This window comes from Liolophura sinensis, chromosome 4, assembly GCF_032854445.1.
Source record: "Liolophura sinensis isolate JHLJ2023 chromosome 4, CUHK_Ljap_v2, whole genome shotgun sequence".
Classification (NCBI taxonomy): domain Eukaryota; kingdom Metazoa; phylum Mollusca; class Polyplacophora; order Chitonida; family Chitonidae; genus Liolophura; species Liolophura sinensis.
This window is the reverse complement of record NC_088298.1, coordinates 12,544,215-12,561,089: the sequence shown is the minus strand read 5'-3', so window position 1 is coordinate 12,561,089 and position 16,875 is coordinate 12,544,215. Positions and strand designations below refer to the sequence as shown.

Genomic DNA, 16,875 nt, shown 5'->3' with positions numbered 1-16,875 from the left:
GTACGATGTAAACCCCCAAGCATACATAAACTACCGGGCAAAAGAAACGTATAACCTTGTTCACCACCACAAGAAAGAGAAAGAAAGACAGTATCGACATGATAAGCATTTTATTGCAATAAACCATTTTCCAAATTCTGTTTAAAAATTCAAAGCCATATGGATATTACACTTGCTGTCAGGCCGGGTAAAGAAGGCATGGGATAAATTTGCAAAATTACACAAATGCAAGTAAAGGGACTCCCTTAAAAAGGTGTACCTTATGTCCTATCATGTCATAAGACAGATCGTTAGTAGCAAGTGTGAGCTCCCATTGCATCATTTAAAGCCAAAATACGTCTCCTCATTGAAGTCGTCAGCCGCCGGATGAGGTCATCAGGAATTCTGTCCCTCTTCTTAAATAAACCCTGTTCGAGCTGTTGCCTGTTTTGTGGGGGATGGACGCGTTGTCTCAGATGTCGATTAAGATGATCCCACAGATGCTCTAAGGGATTCATGTCTGGCGATCGTGCTGGCCAAGGCAGTACGCTGACATCAACGGTGTCCAGATAATTTAGTACAACTCTGGCGGTATGAGATCGTGCATTGTCCTGCTGCAAAAGGATACCCCTTTGCTGTTGATGCAAGAATGGCGCCACAACAGGTTCCAGTATTTCATCTCGGTAACTTTGGCCAGTCAGATTTCCCTGGATGATGACCAATCTCGTTCTCACCTGTCCACAAATTCCGCCCCATACAAGCACCCCACCAGCACCAAAAGGGTGGACATTCTGTATGCAGTTTTGTGCCAATCGCTCTCCCCTGCGTCGATACACACGAATTCGGCCATCATTTCTGAAGAGGTTATATCGGCTTTCATCAGTGAACAGCACCCTTTCCCAGTCTCGTCGCTGCCATCGACGTACAACTCTTGCCCAACGCAGCCTGTTTTGACGGTGTAGAGGAGTCAATGCCATTCCACGGAAGGGGCGCTAGGCTCTGTACCACTCACGCGGAGTCGTCGTATGACTGTGCGTCTGCTGATGAGTTTTCCCAGTGCCGTTTCCGCCGTTGACGTCGCCGTCACAAACCGGTTACGCAGGTGGATTGTGCGGATGTACCGGTCTTCGCTAGGCGCTGTAACACTTGGCCTGCCCTATTTTGGACGATCTTGTGTCCTGCCTGTTAGGCGATAACGACCCAAAAGTCTGCTGATGGTGGCTTGACTGCTTGACTGACGTTAGGTGTGATTCGTTGCCATTCTTGTTGGAGACACTCTTCCAGCTGTTGAACTGTCACAGGTGGCACTGGCAGTCTTCTGACTTGTCTGCCCAGGTGGTCCCAAAAGTGCTCAATTGGATTGAGGTCGGGTGAACATGGCAAGAGATCGATGTTGGCGTTCTGTAGAAAGTTGTTCGTCAATCTTGCAGTATGAGGTCTTGCATTATCATGCTGGTACAAAATTCCTCTTTGCTGTTGGTGGATGAATGGCACTACAACCGGTCGTAAAACTTCATCCGTGTATCTGCGAGCATTGAGGTTCCCATGAATCACCACTAGCCTCGTCTTCAGATCACCGCAGATGCCTCCCAACACCATCACACTACCACCTCCAAACGCTCGAACTTGCTGAACGCAATTTGGCACCAAACGTTCTTCTACACGCCTGTATACCATAGCGGGTCGATCTTCAGCGGGGATGGTGACGCGTGGTCGACCGCTCCTAGGCCTGTCGGATGTAACGCCTGTCTGCCGGAGTCGCTGCATAAGTCTGACGATAGTTGCTCTTGTGCAACCAAAGGTTCTGGCAATGGCGGCGTTGGTCGCTCCTTGCTGGTACATGCTGACAGCTCTCTCTCGCTCAACTTGGATGAAACGTGGCATACCTCTGGTGTTTTTCTGACGACTGTGTTCATAACGTTTCCCGTCGACTCATTTATACCGCCAAAATGCACGTTCATGTCGTGTTACACGTGGAAGGGCCATTTTTCGATTTTATGCTAAGTTTAGGCAAATCTTGCTTTGTTGGGCCAGTTTGTTCCCTGGATGGATCAGCGTTTACACGGGTAATAGGGCTCATCATGGATAATTTCTCAATTTTTTACTTTGCGCGATTTTTATGTATTTGTTTTGGTGTACACTTTCTTTTGAGCACTAGTTTATATATATATATATATATATATATATATATATATATATATATATATATATATATATATATATATATATATATATATATATATATATACAACCAATAAGTTTGGCGATTTAGTACACGTAGACAGATTTAACCAAATATAAATAAATATATATATGTTTTGCAAGGTTTTTGTGGACATTGTTTTAGAACTGGTAGAACGTGGACATGTACATCCAACAACATTTGAAAAAATTTAAACCCTTCTTTTTAGTCCTTAGCCTTCTATACACTCATCTATAGAACAATTATCATTTTATCTCAACGAGATGAATATATACTTGTGAATATAATTTGTGTGTTTATGTGTGTGGTCTTGACCTATGAACCTTGACCTTATGTCCACATAAACTCTATATACATACTGTCCACTGTACTATATACAATATAAGGGGTCACATAACTCTGCCAGATGTCCACATGTACTCAACATTTAATATATACTGGTCACACAAGCCTAGTGTCCACAGAATTACATAATATATAACATGCCACGTAACTCTGCCGTATGTCCACATGTACTCAACACTTAATTTATACTGTCCATACAAGCCTAGTGTCCACAGAACTATATATTATATAAGGGACCACATAACTCTGCGAGTTGTCCACATTGTACTCAATATTTAATACATGCTGTCCACAGAACAATATATTATATATGGGACCACATATCTCTGTCGGATGTCCTCATGTAACATTTAATATATGCTGTCCAGAGAACTATATATTATATAAAGGGACCACAAAACTCTGCCTGATGTCCACATGTACTTAACATTTAATATATGCTGTCCACAGAACTATATATTATATCAGGGACCACATAACTCTGCCAGATGTCCATATGTACTGAACATTTAATATATACTGTCCACAGAACAACATATTATATAAGGGACCTCATAACTTTACCAGATGTCCACATTTACTCAGCACTTAATATAATATCCAAAAAAAGAAACGCATAACCCGGTGTTTTGCGGAGGTGATGCAGTCTTCTCAATTATGCATAACTAACTAGAGAGAGATTATGCATCAATTCGTGTCGGCTTATATTATTTTTGAGGCGAAAAATAATATTAAACTTCTGGGATTGTGGCTAAAATATTTTATTCCAACTTTATGGTCAACAGTGTATAACACTGCTGAAATGCACACTGCAGGCAAACATTGTACCCTCACATACACATGTACTATTTATTAGAAACAGGTATACACTACATTATTATAGCACACTGAGAAAGGCCACGTTAACCTTACCGTCGTTGTTGACTGATTTCAGACCTGCGTTCCCTATTGTACACGTGCCCATTGGAGTGGTAGGTTAAAGTACCGGCTGGTGTGGACAACCGACAAAGGCCGTCGCTACGGAGTACCATTCAGAAAATTATCGTCTGCATATATATATAGACAATCACCAGGACTTGGTGTCCCGCTTGTCGGACAGATGTGGATCATGAAAGGTTGTTTTTGATTCAGGGAATTACCCATGAGGGAAATTATGCCGCGTTTAAAGGTGTTCACTTTACAACATCCTGCTTAAAATATTGCATTTTATTTTTAACAAGTAAAACAGCCATGAAGCCATAAAGAGATAAAAAGAGAAACACGTTATAAAATCAGACATCCGTTTCACAGCCTGTTGAGCAGAACTGTGATTGGTGTTATTCTAACCACTACACTATACGTCACTCTCAGGATAGCACGACCACATGGCTTTAAGGTCACCGATACGGTTACGGTCCTAAAATCGCCTCTTCCTTTCAGGCGCTAATTACATCCGCCAAGGAAAACACATCTTTGCCATAGTCTGCCTGTCCGCCTGTCTTCCTGGCTGCAGCTTTTCGGAATAAGCTTTGCAGGGATTTGAATGAAATGTTTACGCACATCGTGGTTTTGTTCTATGTACATTTACCATTCACTAGTCTGTGGCATCCCTAATTGATTTGATTTGATTTATTTATTTGATTGTTGTTTTACTCCGTACTCAAGAATATTTCACTTATACGACGGTGGCCAGCATTATGATGGGAATAAACCGGGCACAGCCCGGGGGAAACCCACGACTCACCGCAGGTTGCTGAGAGACCTTCCCACTTACGGCCGGAGAGGAAGCCAGCATGAGCTGGACTTGAATTCACAGCGACCGCATTGGTGAGAGACTCCTGGGTCATTAGTTTGCGCTCTCGTGATAACCGACTGAGCCACAGAGGCCCAGTAAATCTAATTGAGATGGATACATCACCGTTACCAGATTAAACAGAGATGCTTTTGTGCGTATGTGCGAATGTATATATCTCCATACTGAAACTCAAATATTTTGATAGGGCTATTTTATATCTTGGTGTGCTTTTGTTTCTCTTTATTAAACTTGAATATCCCGGAGTTTTCAATTCACCACTCCACATGGTTGACTGGTGACAAAGTGTTACGACCTCATGGCTGGCAGCAAGAGTTGGGCAAAGTGGACTCTCGTATGTCGTGGGCTATCTTCGCAAGGTAGGGTTTAGGAAGACTAATTATCACAGATCTAAATGTAAACCTTCTGTTTATTCTGTTTTCTGTGTACAAGTTCGCCTCAAGTTATCTTTCCTAGGGTTTGTCCTTAAGCAAATTTACCAAAAAAGTTAACCACAAATTTGGATAATATTCCTTGCAAAGATTTGCTTTGGAGTAAAAATTAAGTTTTTAAATATAGGTCGGTAATTTCAGACATCAAACTTCTACAAATTTTGTTGCAATGCTCAGTTAGTTGGTGGTTACGAAGGTTGAATCAGTGTGGATATATAATACATGTAGTACATGTAATCGAACGGTGAAAGATTGTCCATTTTAAATCTCTTTATTGTTGACCACATGTGAGTACAATTCCACTGATGTCTTTATTTTATCCATGGTATATGAGGGAAAGCGACTGCTGGTATATAAAGTTTTCTAACAAGCCATTATTTTGTTCATGGTATATAGGAGGGTTATCGCTGGTATATAAAGCTGTCGAACAAGTCATTATTTTACCTGTGGTATGTGAGGTTCTCCATAAAGGAGAGTGACGGTTGATATATAAAACTGTCGAACAAGTCATTATTTTATCCGTGGTATATGAGGGTCTCCAAAAAGGAAAGTCATCTTTGGTATATAAAGCTGTCCAACAAGTCATTTTCTTATCCGTGGTATATGAGGGTCTACATAAAGGAGAATGACGGCTGGTATATAAAGCTGTCGAACAAGTTTCTGACTAAATGTAGCGAAATTAGAAGCTGCTTACTTATCTTCGATAAGTCGTCTCAGAGAAGCAGCACTATATAAAAGAACCGTGGCACACACCCTAAGGGTTCCTTCGCCCTCATATGAATTTTTGAGCACGACGTTAAACCCCAAGCACTCAATCACTCACTTACTCAAAATAAAGCCATTTCAATCTTTATAACTTAACAGTCATTATTCCTAAATTGGCACCCCCTAAGTCTACTAACATACACGTATCCCTCCTAAGTTTACTAAACTTGCATCCCCTAAGCCTACTGACATACATGTATTACCCATAAGTCTACTAAAGTCGCACCCCCTTAAGCCTACAGACATACATGTGTCGCCAATAATTCTACTAAAGTGGTACCCCCTAAGTCTACTAACTTACATGTCTCACCCATAAGTCTACTAAAGTCGAACCCGCTAAGTCTACGGAAATACATGTATCACAATTAGGTCTACTAAGCTGGCAACCCCTAAGTCAACTGACATACATGTATCACCCATAAGTACACTAAAGTGGCACGGACTAAGTCTACTGACATACATGTATCATCCGTATGCCAATCTACTGATATGTCATCATCCTGTGCTATGAAGTGTCATCATCCTAACAGACCCATTCTTTCAGACTTTGGGAAGATATATTCGTAATAAATCTGACTATGCCGAGGAAAAATAACGCAAAGTCACATCATTTTTATTCAAATAATGACTCTCCCAAGGCAGTTTTCTTGCCAGCTCGCCCTGACAAGTTAGTTCTGCCTCTTGCCCAGTATATAGACATTGTGACACGGAAAGTTGTCTCAGTTCCCTTCTCATAAAAGTGTCGTTCAAAATGCATCAGTAAAATCCAATTCATTACATCGATATCTGTCTATCCACTATACCACACTGACAATAAAAAGCTAACAGGCTTTTTGACGTGACAGCCAATTATTACGTGACGCTTTCAGCGCTGCTGATTGGTCAAGTTCATAAGGCTTGCTACAGCATTGCTAATCGGAGTAAATTGTCCGTCAGTGCCATATCCCCAGTGCTGAACTTCGTCTTCTCAGCTTTCAAAACTTTGTAGACATTTTTACATATTTTCCGGTGATAACTGTGTCCTATATCATTTTTCTTTGTAGATATGGTTGTACATTTTGTGTTCTCTTTAAGCTGTGTACGCAAGGTATTTGAGGGTTGTTGTACTGTTGTTGTTGTAAAAACTTGTATTTTGTCCTTTCCGAAAAGATTTCTCTCGGTGATATGGAACACGGATTTCTTCCATTCTGTTCAACCTTTGTCATTTCGACAAAAAATCATTCCTGTGGCTGTTTGTGAGTGGAATTCCTTGTGGCTCAATATAAGTACCGCAGACTAGTTTCACGGGAAAATATTTTTTTTTAAATATTTAAACAACCCCCGCAGATCTACTGTGGTACGAGAACTGAAAATATTACATCAAAATACGGCCTGAAAACAGAGCTGTAGGTAAACTAGCGGGAGTTAGGTGGATTAGAACATAAGTCATCAATGGTGAATGGATCAACAGACGCTAAATCCAGACTGTTATTGAGCGTGCTATTAAATATTTATATTAAATGGGGGGGGGGGGAATTCTTGTGTCACTAAAGGTAAAGACACAGTATGGTATCATATGAGTTGACAAAGGTGTCAGGGAGCTTTTGCTGACCTTATCGATCACCTCTGTCAGATCGGCATAAATGACATCCCTTTTCCTTCTGGAACATAACATTCGCTAGTTCAGTTCAGCTCCACAATTTTCTCCATCGTTCGTGTATACTCTAAATATGTTTTGGGGTGACTTTTTCATACGCCCATGTTGTAGTAAATGTTATCGAAATGACTTTCTTACCATGAGCGATAAAATAATTCGAACTCTAAAATCTCCAATTGTGAGCAAACACCTTATTTATCACAAAAACCTGCAGTTCACCGATTCCCTCTATGCCGTTAACGCTAGAATCGTAACACTTTGTGTTGCGTCAGGCACCATGCAGGGCATTTCAAATCGACCGCTGTCATGTCTGTCTATAACATACAGATGGTTCGCAAGACCAAATTAGCTGAGCCAGAATCCCAGCTCATCAAAGGCGTTGTAAATGCGTATATCTTCAAGGAACAGAGCTGTAGCCGCCTTTTGCACATATGTGTCTTTGATAACATGCCTTTCCATTTCAAGCCTTGACATCCATTTTGTTTAAACAAGAATCTACTTTTCCCAGACTGAAATATATAAAACGCTTCATTGTTTGGTACGTCTCCAGTTCCAGTTTCTTGCATGTGTGTTCTCAAAAAGCAGACTATGTGCTCCCCCCTATGTTCAGACATTTACAGCAGCCAGGCAGCTTAATAACGTCATTATGAAACTCCTTCTTCTCATCATCTTTGTAAACGACGGCCGTGTTGAGAAACGGCTCTGGCTGGCCGCATGTGCAGAAATCGCAACCAGGAGCAGGTCTGTTAGAAACAAAAAGTGGAATAAATTTCTTAGACAAAAGTATATATTGTGTACATAAATTATTAAGAAAAGTTTCTGAAAATCGTTCCTGACTCTCCAAAATGATTCTACCATTCAGTGCCGGTTGTATTACGATCTAAATAAATTAGCCATAGTGCTGGATTTTAAGCCAGTGGTATATCACATAACTCGAGTTACGAGAGAGATATTGTGCTCTGCTGTTACTTGGGGGCCGCAACTATATATGTATATATATATATATATATATATATATATATATATATATATATATATATATATATATATATATATAGACTGAGTAGAAATGATCTTTCAAACAACTTAGAGTGTGTAGAGTGTGTCACGGAATACACCGGTCACCTCCACGAAAAATATCAGCTCATGCTGTTTATTTGTATAAATAAAAGAATTTGAGTTCCTTGCACTTGTTACATTTGCTTTTTTAGGATTTTACACCCACATGCCATGACGTGGAAAATGCAACCGTCGTCACTTCACCGAGTCAAATCTCTCGAATGCTGCAGAATGTTGTCGTCTCGTAGGCTCTGGAAATTTTCACATTACCCTACAGCCAACAGCGCATAGAATCAACGTATTTAAGCGTTTCTAATTGTTACACATCTAAAACTTTGTATTCTACCATATCTCTTTGGAACGCTCACAATAACCCTTATAAAAAGCAAATATACATAATACAAAAGACAAAATTGGGGAAAAGCTCTGTATTTTCTAACCAATGCCATTGTTTTACAAGAAATCAAGACAGAATTTGTAAGGATTTGATAATTTTGGTGGTCTTAGTTCTGTATACTGTGATTTTAATGGGTTGGTTGTTGTCATGTGTAAAATAGGCACAAAGATAGGGTGAAATTCAGAATATTAGTCATGATTTTACTTGTCATCTGGTCCGAGCTAAACTGATAACTTCAAAGACCGTGTTTTTCTCCCAGACTTCCAGTCGACATGAATAGTGTCAACTAATTTAGATTCCATAAAGGTTTGGAATTTGGTGTCGCCTCATGTGCACCATCCCTGTACATATCTGATGAAAACGAATAAGCGAGAAATCGACATTATTTCTGAAGCTAATGTATGTCCTAAGAACTGTCCCTCTAAACTGTACAATCCGCAAATTGAAGCACTCCCGGTCGAATAATAGCGTCATTATGTAAGTAGGTTATGGCCATTCACTTGAGGTGTTTGATCTCGGTTTATACGCCTGGTAGCTGGTAACATAACAGGCCTCGTGCTAAAACGACTCTCATTGGCTGAGAGGCAACACGCCCCCAGCATAACTTACAGGGAGATGGAGGACGCGATGAACTCAACCAATTATGCCAGCTTTGCCGTTTTCAGACTACTTGTATGGTGAGGAAAAATTGCAAAATTACGCAGCAGGCACCACCAGATAGAAAAAAATGTGCTCTTTTCAGCCTATAGTGTCATTGTTTTAGGTCTTTTCTTCTCCTTTAAAAAACCTTGTTCACCTGTGAAATGTAGGCAACAATATAAACGAACAGTAATTGAACCGTAATATAAGGAATATGTTCTACGACAGTGCTATATTTGCATACTACCCCCAGCCCATTGCCCTTTCCTGAGATCAGTTTAAATTACCTTACACATTACATTTTATTAATAATTTAAAGCGTAGTCTGTTTGAAAATTGTTTGACAAACAAATGTGTCCTCTATACCATTTAACAATACAGATATGTACAATGAATACGCAGCATAGCCAGTCAAATTAAGGCAACATGCCCAACAAAATCTATACTACTTATTACTGACGGCTTTCGATTGAAAAAAATGCTCATGTCAGGTCATAAACACAAACAGGTGGGATGCTAGGAAACACTCAAAGCTCCCTCCCCCTCTCGTCTTCCCCAGTCACGTTATTAATAATTATTATTATTTATAAGGATTTTTCCATTCAAGACGATACTCACTTGCAAGACTCCTGCAAGAAATATTGCTTATGTTCATCTAACTGGATGACGTTCACTGTTTCTCCCTTCTGGTTTGTTGCTGTTGTTGGGGCGATCCACGACTTTTCTCTTAAAGGCGAGCAAATAAAACAACCTTTTCACTTTGCAGCTCGTTAGGCTGATTTACAAACTATCAACCTAACAATGCGCACAGATGACTGGATTTTGGTTATTTCATTCTTATTTTGCTTTATTAATTTTTAAACTACCCATTTAATCAGATTTATGGTTAAATGAACTTAATGACTTAAATAATAGATTGGCTAAACAAAGAGCAGGATACAAGGATCATTGACAATACTGAACAAGCTATTAAACAGGCATTAAACAGACAGACAAAAACAAGAAGGCCTTTCACGGAGAATAATTGATGGACCAACTGACTTACGATTCGCAACAACCGTGGAAAATTGGGTTGCGTCCAAGGTTTCCTTCAGGGTTTGGTAATTCTTGTCGCTTGGTCCGCGCGAGCTTTCGTATTACGCTTGCGCCTACAGCCAAAACCTCCATTTCGTTTCGTGGGGAGAACGCATGCGTGGTGTCCCGTTTCGCCCTAGAGATGCAGTTCAGTGTGCAGTTTGGCAGGGGTACTGTAGTCAGGTATTGTGAATCCTGATTATACCGCCGCTCTACTTCGATCTGTTCCAGTGGTGTCCGAAAATAACCCGGGTATTGTTTGACAACGTCAGCTGGCTTACAAGTGACAGTCAGGTGGTTCATCTTTGCAGACAGACTGGAAGGCAATCATTTTACAGTGGTAGACTGCGTGATGAGACATAGACCGAACTTACTCATGAGACAAATTTAATATTGTAGATTGTCAACTTTTGTCAAAAGTTATAATAAAATTTTAAATTTTGAGATAATATGGAAGAGAGCTCAAAAGTAGGCCATGTTGGCTTCCTATCTGGCCGCACGGTAGGTGGGAAGATCTGGCCGCAACCTGCGGAGGGTCGTGGATTTCCTCTTGGCTCTGGCCGGTTTCCTTTCACCGTGACACTGGCCGTCGCCTTATAAATAACCTAATTAATTAAAACTAGGCTCATGAAAGGTAATTTCTGACACTCTGCGGTCAAGAACAAAACACTTACGCAAAATATTGATAAATCATGGCGCTCACCGCTGCGATGACCGCTACGGACAACAAGAGCACAGATCCACCCTGGAGAACGGGAGAAAAACATGAACTGATCAAATGACTTGTTTCCTGACAAATTTATTTAACTACATGTAAAAGCTTGTATAATCTTTATATTGCATATATGTGTCCGTTTTGTGCGACTCACTAAATAACGAATCGGACGCTACAAACGGTAGCTACAGCGATGAACGAAAATTCGAACATTTGTTGAATCAAATACAGTTGTAACAACGGAAATACTGATTGGATATCTTTTGGTGATCGTTAGCTGACTATTATTTGATTGGGTTTCCTTCCTTTTAACTAATCTGATCAACTTATGGTATTGATAAGCATAAACAATGTTCCCCGTCAGACATATATATTGACGAGTTATCTGTTATTATTCTTTCAGGCTTGATCTGTCTTGACTCAGCGACCTGTTTATGAACAATGTTCCCTTTCATACATATATATTGACGACATATTAGTCTTTCAGGCTTGATGTGTCTTGACTCAGCGACCTGTTAATAAACAATGTTCCCCTTCATACATATATAGTGACGAGTTATTAGTCTTTCAGGCTTGATCTGTCTTGACTCAGCGACCTGTTAATAAACAATGTTCCCCTTCATACATATATAGTGACGAGTTATTAGTCTTTCAGGCTTGATCTGTCTTGACTCAGCGACCTGTTCATAAACAATGTTGCCTTTCATACATATATAGTGACGAGTTATCTGATATTATTCTTTCAGGCTTGATCTGTCTTAACTGAGCAACTGATTGTCTACTTTGTTTTTGTTTAATTGTTTGTTTAAAAGATAGCTGAAATCCATTGAATTCTCTGCATTCATTCAGATATAGAGCAATGTTCTTCAAGATCAGGGAGATGGGGAGAAATGCAGCTATTACGTGTGGATCCACTGTGAAAACTGCATGATAATGATTCAGATCTGAAGATAGAAAAAGGCTGTACACGGATGTGTTAGATGCTTTAAACCGTCACGCCAAGGGAAACATTATTGCGTGCGTCGTTTAACAAGAAACCTGTAAAAAAAAACTTCACACTGAGTGTACTCACCAGGCATAGTACAAGTCTAGATTTCTTGGGTGGTTCCTTGCTGTCTGCTAATGTAAACTCATATCTGTTATCTTCCGACATGTTTCTTTCTTCTCAACCACGCTTAACCTGCTGAAAACAGAATGTAAAACACGATATCATCACACTTAGACGATCTCATCACGCGTACACGATATCAACACGAACACACGATGTAATCAGGTGCACAAGATGTCATCAGGCTCACACGTTGTCATCAGACGCACACAATGTCATCAGGTGTACGCCTTGTCATCAGGTACATACGTTGTCATCAGGCGCACACAATATCATCAGGCACACACGATGTCATCAGGAGCATACGATATCATCACACGCAAAGTGAATACAATTCCATTTTTTGGAAGAAAAAGCCAACAACTTGATGTCTTATAAATCTCTAACTTAAGCCATCGCTTGCCTGACATTAGAGTATGTGTACCTGTAGACTGTTTTACGATTTGTCTCATCACGACAACTATAAGTTCAAACGTGATCAAATCCCAATTTGGCTAAGGTTTTTCATTAGAAGGATAACCGGTGATGGGTTGTTGTTTTGTTTGCTCAATAACCTTAATTGAATCGGTAAAATATTTTGAGCATGTCATTTTTCTTTCATACTGCAATTTGTTTTCAATAACGTAGCTTGCCACACATTTTGGGTCACATGACGACGGTGTCTTAGTGTCGCATCAGGACTGGTCCCAGTGTCAACGGTATAGAGCTCACTGGAATGCCATTAGAACACACTAGACATGACGAGCCACAACGTGGGGTTTACTGACACTGGGTCCACCAGTAGGCCTACTTGACCTATATCCTCCTGCTAAGCGTCAGTCCAGAAAATGTGTAAAACTGCACCGTTTAGGTACACGACTCGATCTTAAACCGCTACATACCTTACACATTATTATCATTTATATCTATTTAATTTAATTCTGAAGAAATAGTTTATAAAGCTCAGAGAAAGGTGAGATTAGACAGCCATGCTATGCTTTACATAGAATAATCCTAAAAGTTTGTCGTTTTACACCAGTAAACAAACTACGGACAAACTGGCAAATCTGATTGGTCCGTAACAATTGTCATAGGTATCAGAAACTTTGAGCAAATGAAAGCCTTTCATGAGCGGATATGCACGGGGGGAGAGGGACTGGCGGAGGCAAACAGCATTTCTTCGAACTAGGTTACGATTTGTGCCTATTCTGGTCAAACTATATTGCCACCATATCTTTAATTTATGACGAGTCCACTGCTGTTCATTAAAGAATCTATCTCGCCCTCCCCACATCCTGTTTGAATTCCATTGCTATACACAGTTTGCCTATTTCTGTTTTACGCTGACCTAAATAAGGCCGATATATCTCACACATCGCTACAAAATATGCTAAGCCAGTTAAGAACCCGGATGAAGATGTTGAGGTCATTGGGAACATTTTAGTGAGATTATTTAGATCTTGACAATAACAGACACTATACTTTCCCCTGCTGATATCAGTTTGAGGCTTCGTGCGTTCAGATGGCTCAGGCACTAACTCGCCGTGACCTTCAGACCCTTGACCAATGAGGTCACGTGTTTGAATCCAGCTCTCGGTGTTTTGGTCGCAGCGTGAAGCAAGATTTGTCACGTGTCTGAGCGTCCTCGGGGCGAGAGATGAGATGTCCTCATCAGATCTCCATGGAGGACCTGGCCACTCAAAATGCACTACTGAATATTGAAAAACTGTGTACGTAAATAAGGCAATGGTAACGTTATAAATCTCATGCGAACTGTCTTGAATCCAACATGCACCAAAGCTGCAAACGAACTAGGTCACCGGTACCGTAAAACAATTCTGGCAGAAGGAATGAATCTTTTTAACGGGCACTACACAGCAGTGTCCCCTCCTCAACCGACCCGTCTATCTCTCACCTATGAGGGGTCATGATTCAACTCTCGCTGTTTTAGAAGCAGCTTCCAGTCACGACCTTGAGGTTTGTCAGGATCCCGCGGAACGATGGATGCTCTGGGCGCTCCGGCCATAAAAACCCCACCTATAAAACTGCCCCGTCCCCCCCCCCCCCACCCATGATACTTAAATGCTTGAGGACGGCGTAAAAACATCAGTCAAGAAATAAATAAAAAAAATTTAATCTGACACATGTTCATCAAGTTTAAAGGCGTTTACCCTGACCTTATTTATCTGTTATATATACGCGTTGATTACACTCATTGCCTAACCACAAGTATACAGATCTACATTTGATTAAGTCATCTCTCGGTTGGTGGTCGCTAAAGCATTTTCCTGGGTTCATTCGGTGTACTCCCCCCCCCCCCTCTCTCTCTCTCTCTCTCTCTCTCTCTCTCTCTCTCTCTCTCTCTCTCTCTATATATATATATATATATATATATATATATATATATATATATATATATATATATATATATATAGATATGTATACACACACACACACACACATATATATATATATATATATATATATATATATACATATAGATATGTATACACACACACACACACACACACACACATATATATATATATATAAACAGCCAGAGGGCCCTGAGGGATACCTTTCACAGCTTAAGCATATGTAACCACAATATTCTGGGAAAGTCATAGGGGTATAAATTCCGCTCTATACCTGCGAGGGCTTTCAGCTGATATTAAAGCACAGTACGTGCACACCTGTACTAAATCTACGGACATACTGGTTGTATCTGTGTAGCTGTATCAAATCCCCAGACGTATTGGTTGTATCTGTGTAGCTGTAGTGAATCTCTAGACGCATTTGTTGTGTCTGTTACCTGTACTAAATACCCAGACTTATTGGTTGTATCTGTGTATTTGTAGTAAATCCTCATACTTATTGGTTGTATCTGTGTACCTGTACTAAATACCCAGACGTATTGGTGTTATCTGTGTAAGTGTACTAAATCCCCCGACGTATTGGTTGTATGTGTTTAGGGACGAGATGTCCTCATCAGCTTTCCATAGTTCTCTAGCAATATACCTAACATGTATAAAGTCAATAAACAAGAAGGAATTCCTTCATTTACAATACAGTGAGATAGCATTTGGACTCACTTTGTGGTGGGTGTATCAGAGAAGAAGTTACCAGAGGCTTATGATTGGTATAGCTGGCTGACCACATGTGTGGGTGTACTGAAAAACAGCGAAACGTACAGAAAAGTGGATTTTAAACAAACATGCAATGAAAATTACAACCTTTTATTTTAAATACACATTATGCATTTTTTTTAAACCAGACCTAAAGTTTTTTTTATTGACAATGGAAACTATATATATATATATATGTTTTTGTGGATGTGTTAAATGAAGTTGAAGACAGCTTTATTACACCGAGGAGATAGTAAGCAAATTGATCAGAAACTGCAGTACAAGCATACACATTGTTGTGTTATTTATTTGATTGGTGTTTTACGCCGTACTGAAGAATATGTCACTTATGCGACGGCGGCAAGGATTATGGTGGGAGGAAACTGGGCATAGCCCGGGGGAAACCCACGGCCATCCGCCTGAGACTCCTGGGTCATTACGCTGCGCTAGCGCACTAACCAACCGTGACACGGAGGCCCCAACACCATTATTAAGACTGTTGTAAGTTTGTGAAAAATACTAATGTAACACATACACTGCACAACGAGCTTCATGTGTACACATTTACGTTCAGTTAATGTAAAATGCCTGACTCAGGTCACGGATGAATACAGCGCTCAAGGTAATAGGTTCTATTAAGCTTTGTTTCTGGCACTGACATGACAAAACATGGGAACTGCTCGCTAAACTTGAAGGTCACTTAGATGGTATTCAGAGTTCATTGTTTGGCGTATACATGCCACTAAATGAAAAGTACCTGTTTGTCACTGTCATGGTCGAATGACAGCTGAAGTATTACACTGCTGAAATGCACATTGTAGGCAAACATTGTACCCTCACATACATTCAGGTAATATTTTACATGTTCTAACAATTATACACAGCATTATTATAGCACATTGAGAAAGGCCATGTTAACCTTACCGTCGTTGTTGACTGATTTCTGATCTGCGTTCCCTATTGTACACGTGCCCAGTGAAGTGGTAGGTTAAAGTACCGGCTGGTGTGGACAACCGACAAAGGCCGTCGCTACGGAGTACCATTCAGAAAATTATCGTCTGCATATATATAGACAATCACCAGGATTTGGTGTCCCGCTTGTCGGATAGATGTGGGTCACGCAAGGTTGTTTTTGATCCAGGGGCTTACCCATGCGGGAAATTATGCGGCGTTTGAAGGTGTTCACTTTACAGCATCCTGCTTTTCATATTGCATTTTATTTCTAACAAGTCAAACAGCCATGAAGCCATAAAGAGATAAAAAGAGATAGACGTTATAAAAGCAGACATCCGTTTCACAGCCTGTTGAGCAAAACTGTGATTGGTGTTACTCTAACCACTACGCTATACGTCACTCTCAGGATAGCACAATCACACGGCCTTACGCTCACCGATACGGTTACGGTCCTAAAATACACATAACAACCAGAACAGGTCCTGACGAATATGTTAGGAAATTTGTGTGATTTTCACGGTTCACTTACTGCGCGGTTGCAGACCAGTTACCTCCCCTTCGGAACTTGTGCCTTCCGTAGTTGTAAAATAGACCCGGATATCGCCTCTTGCTTTCAGGCGCTAATTACATCCGCCAAGGAGAATATATCTTTGCCATTGTCTGCCTGTCCGCCT

At 40.4% G+C, this 16,875-nt stretch overlaps 1 protein-coding gene across 1 annotated transcript; it reads right to left on the bottom strand.

Moving 5' to 3' along the window:
- Positions 1-6,571: 6,571 nt before the first annotated feature.
- LOC135464799 (uncharacterized) lies at positions 6,572-16,230 on the bottom strand. The gene is made up of 6 exons (XM_064742354.1): positions 16,172-16,230; positions 12,108-12,218; positions 10,995-11,065; positions 10,292-10,636; positions 9,865-9,972; positions 6,572-7,894 (listed from the first exon to the last, which is right to left on the bottom strand). The coding sequence occupies exons 2-6, from the start codon at positions 12,186-12,188 to the stop codon at positions 7,738-7,740; spliced, it is 762 nt and encodes a 253-aa protein (XP_064598424.1). The 5' UTR covers positions 12,189-12,218; positions 16,172-16,230; the 3' UTR covers positions 6,572-7,737.
- Between the last annotated feature and the right edge of the window lie 645 nt (positions 16,231-16,875).

What these genes read in the sequence shown, in the direction of transcription:
- LOC135464799 (XM_064742354.1), bottom strand. Translation starts at nt 12,188, where the DNA reads ATGTCGGAAGATAACAGATATGAGTTTACATTAGCAGACAGCAAGGAA. An exon ending in CTAGACTTGTACTATGCCTG is followed by an intron (nt 11,066 to 12,107) that starts GTGAGTACACTC and finishes CCCGTTCTCCAG; the next exon opens with GGTGGATCTGTGCTCTTGTT. An exon ending in TTCCACGGTTGTTGCGAATC is followed by an intron (nt 9,973 to 10,291) that starts GTAAGTCAGTTG and finishes CTCGCCTTTAAG; the next exon opens with AGAAAAGTCGTGGATCGCCC.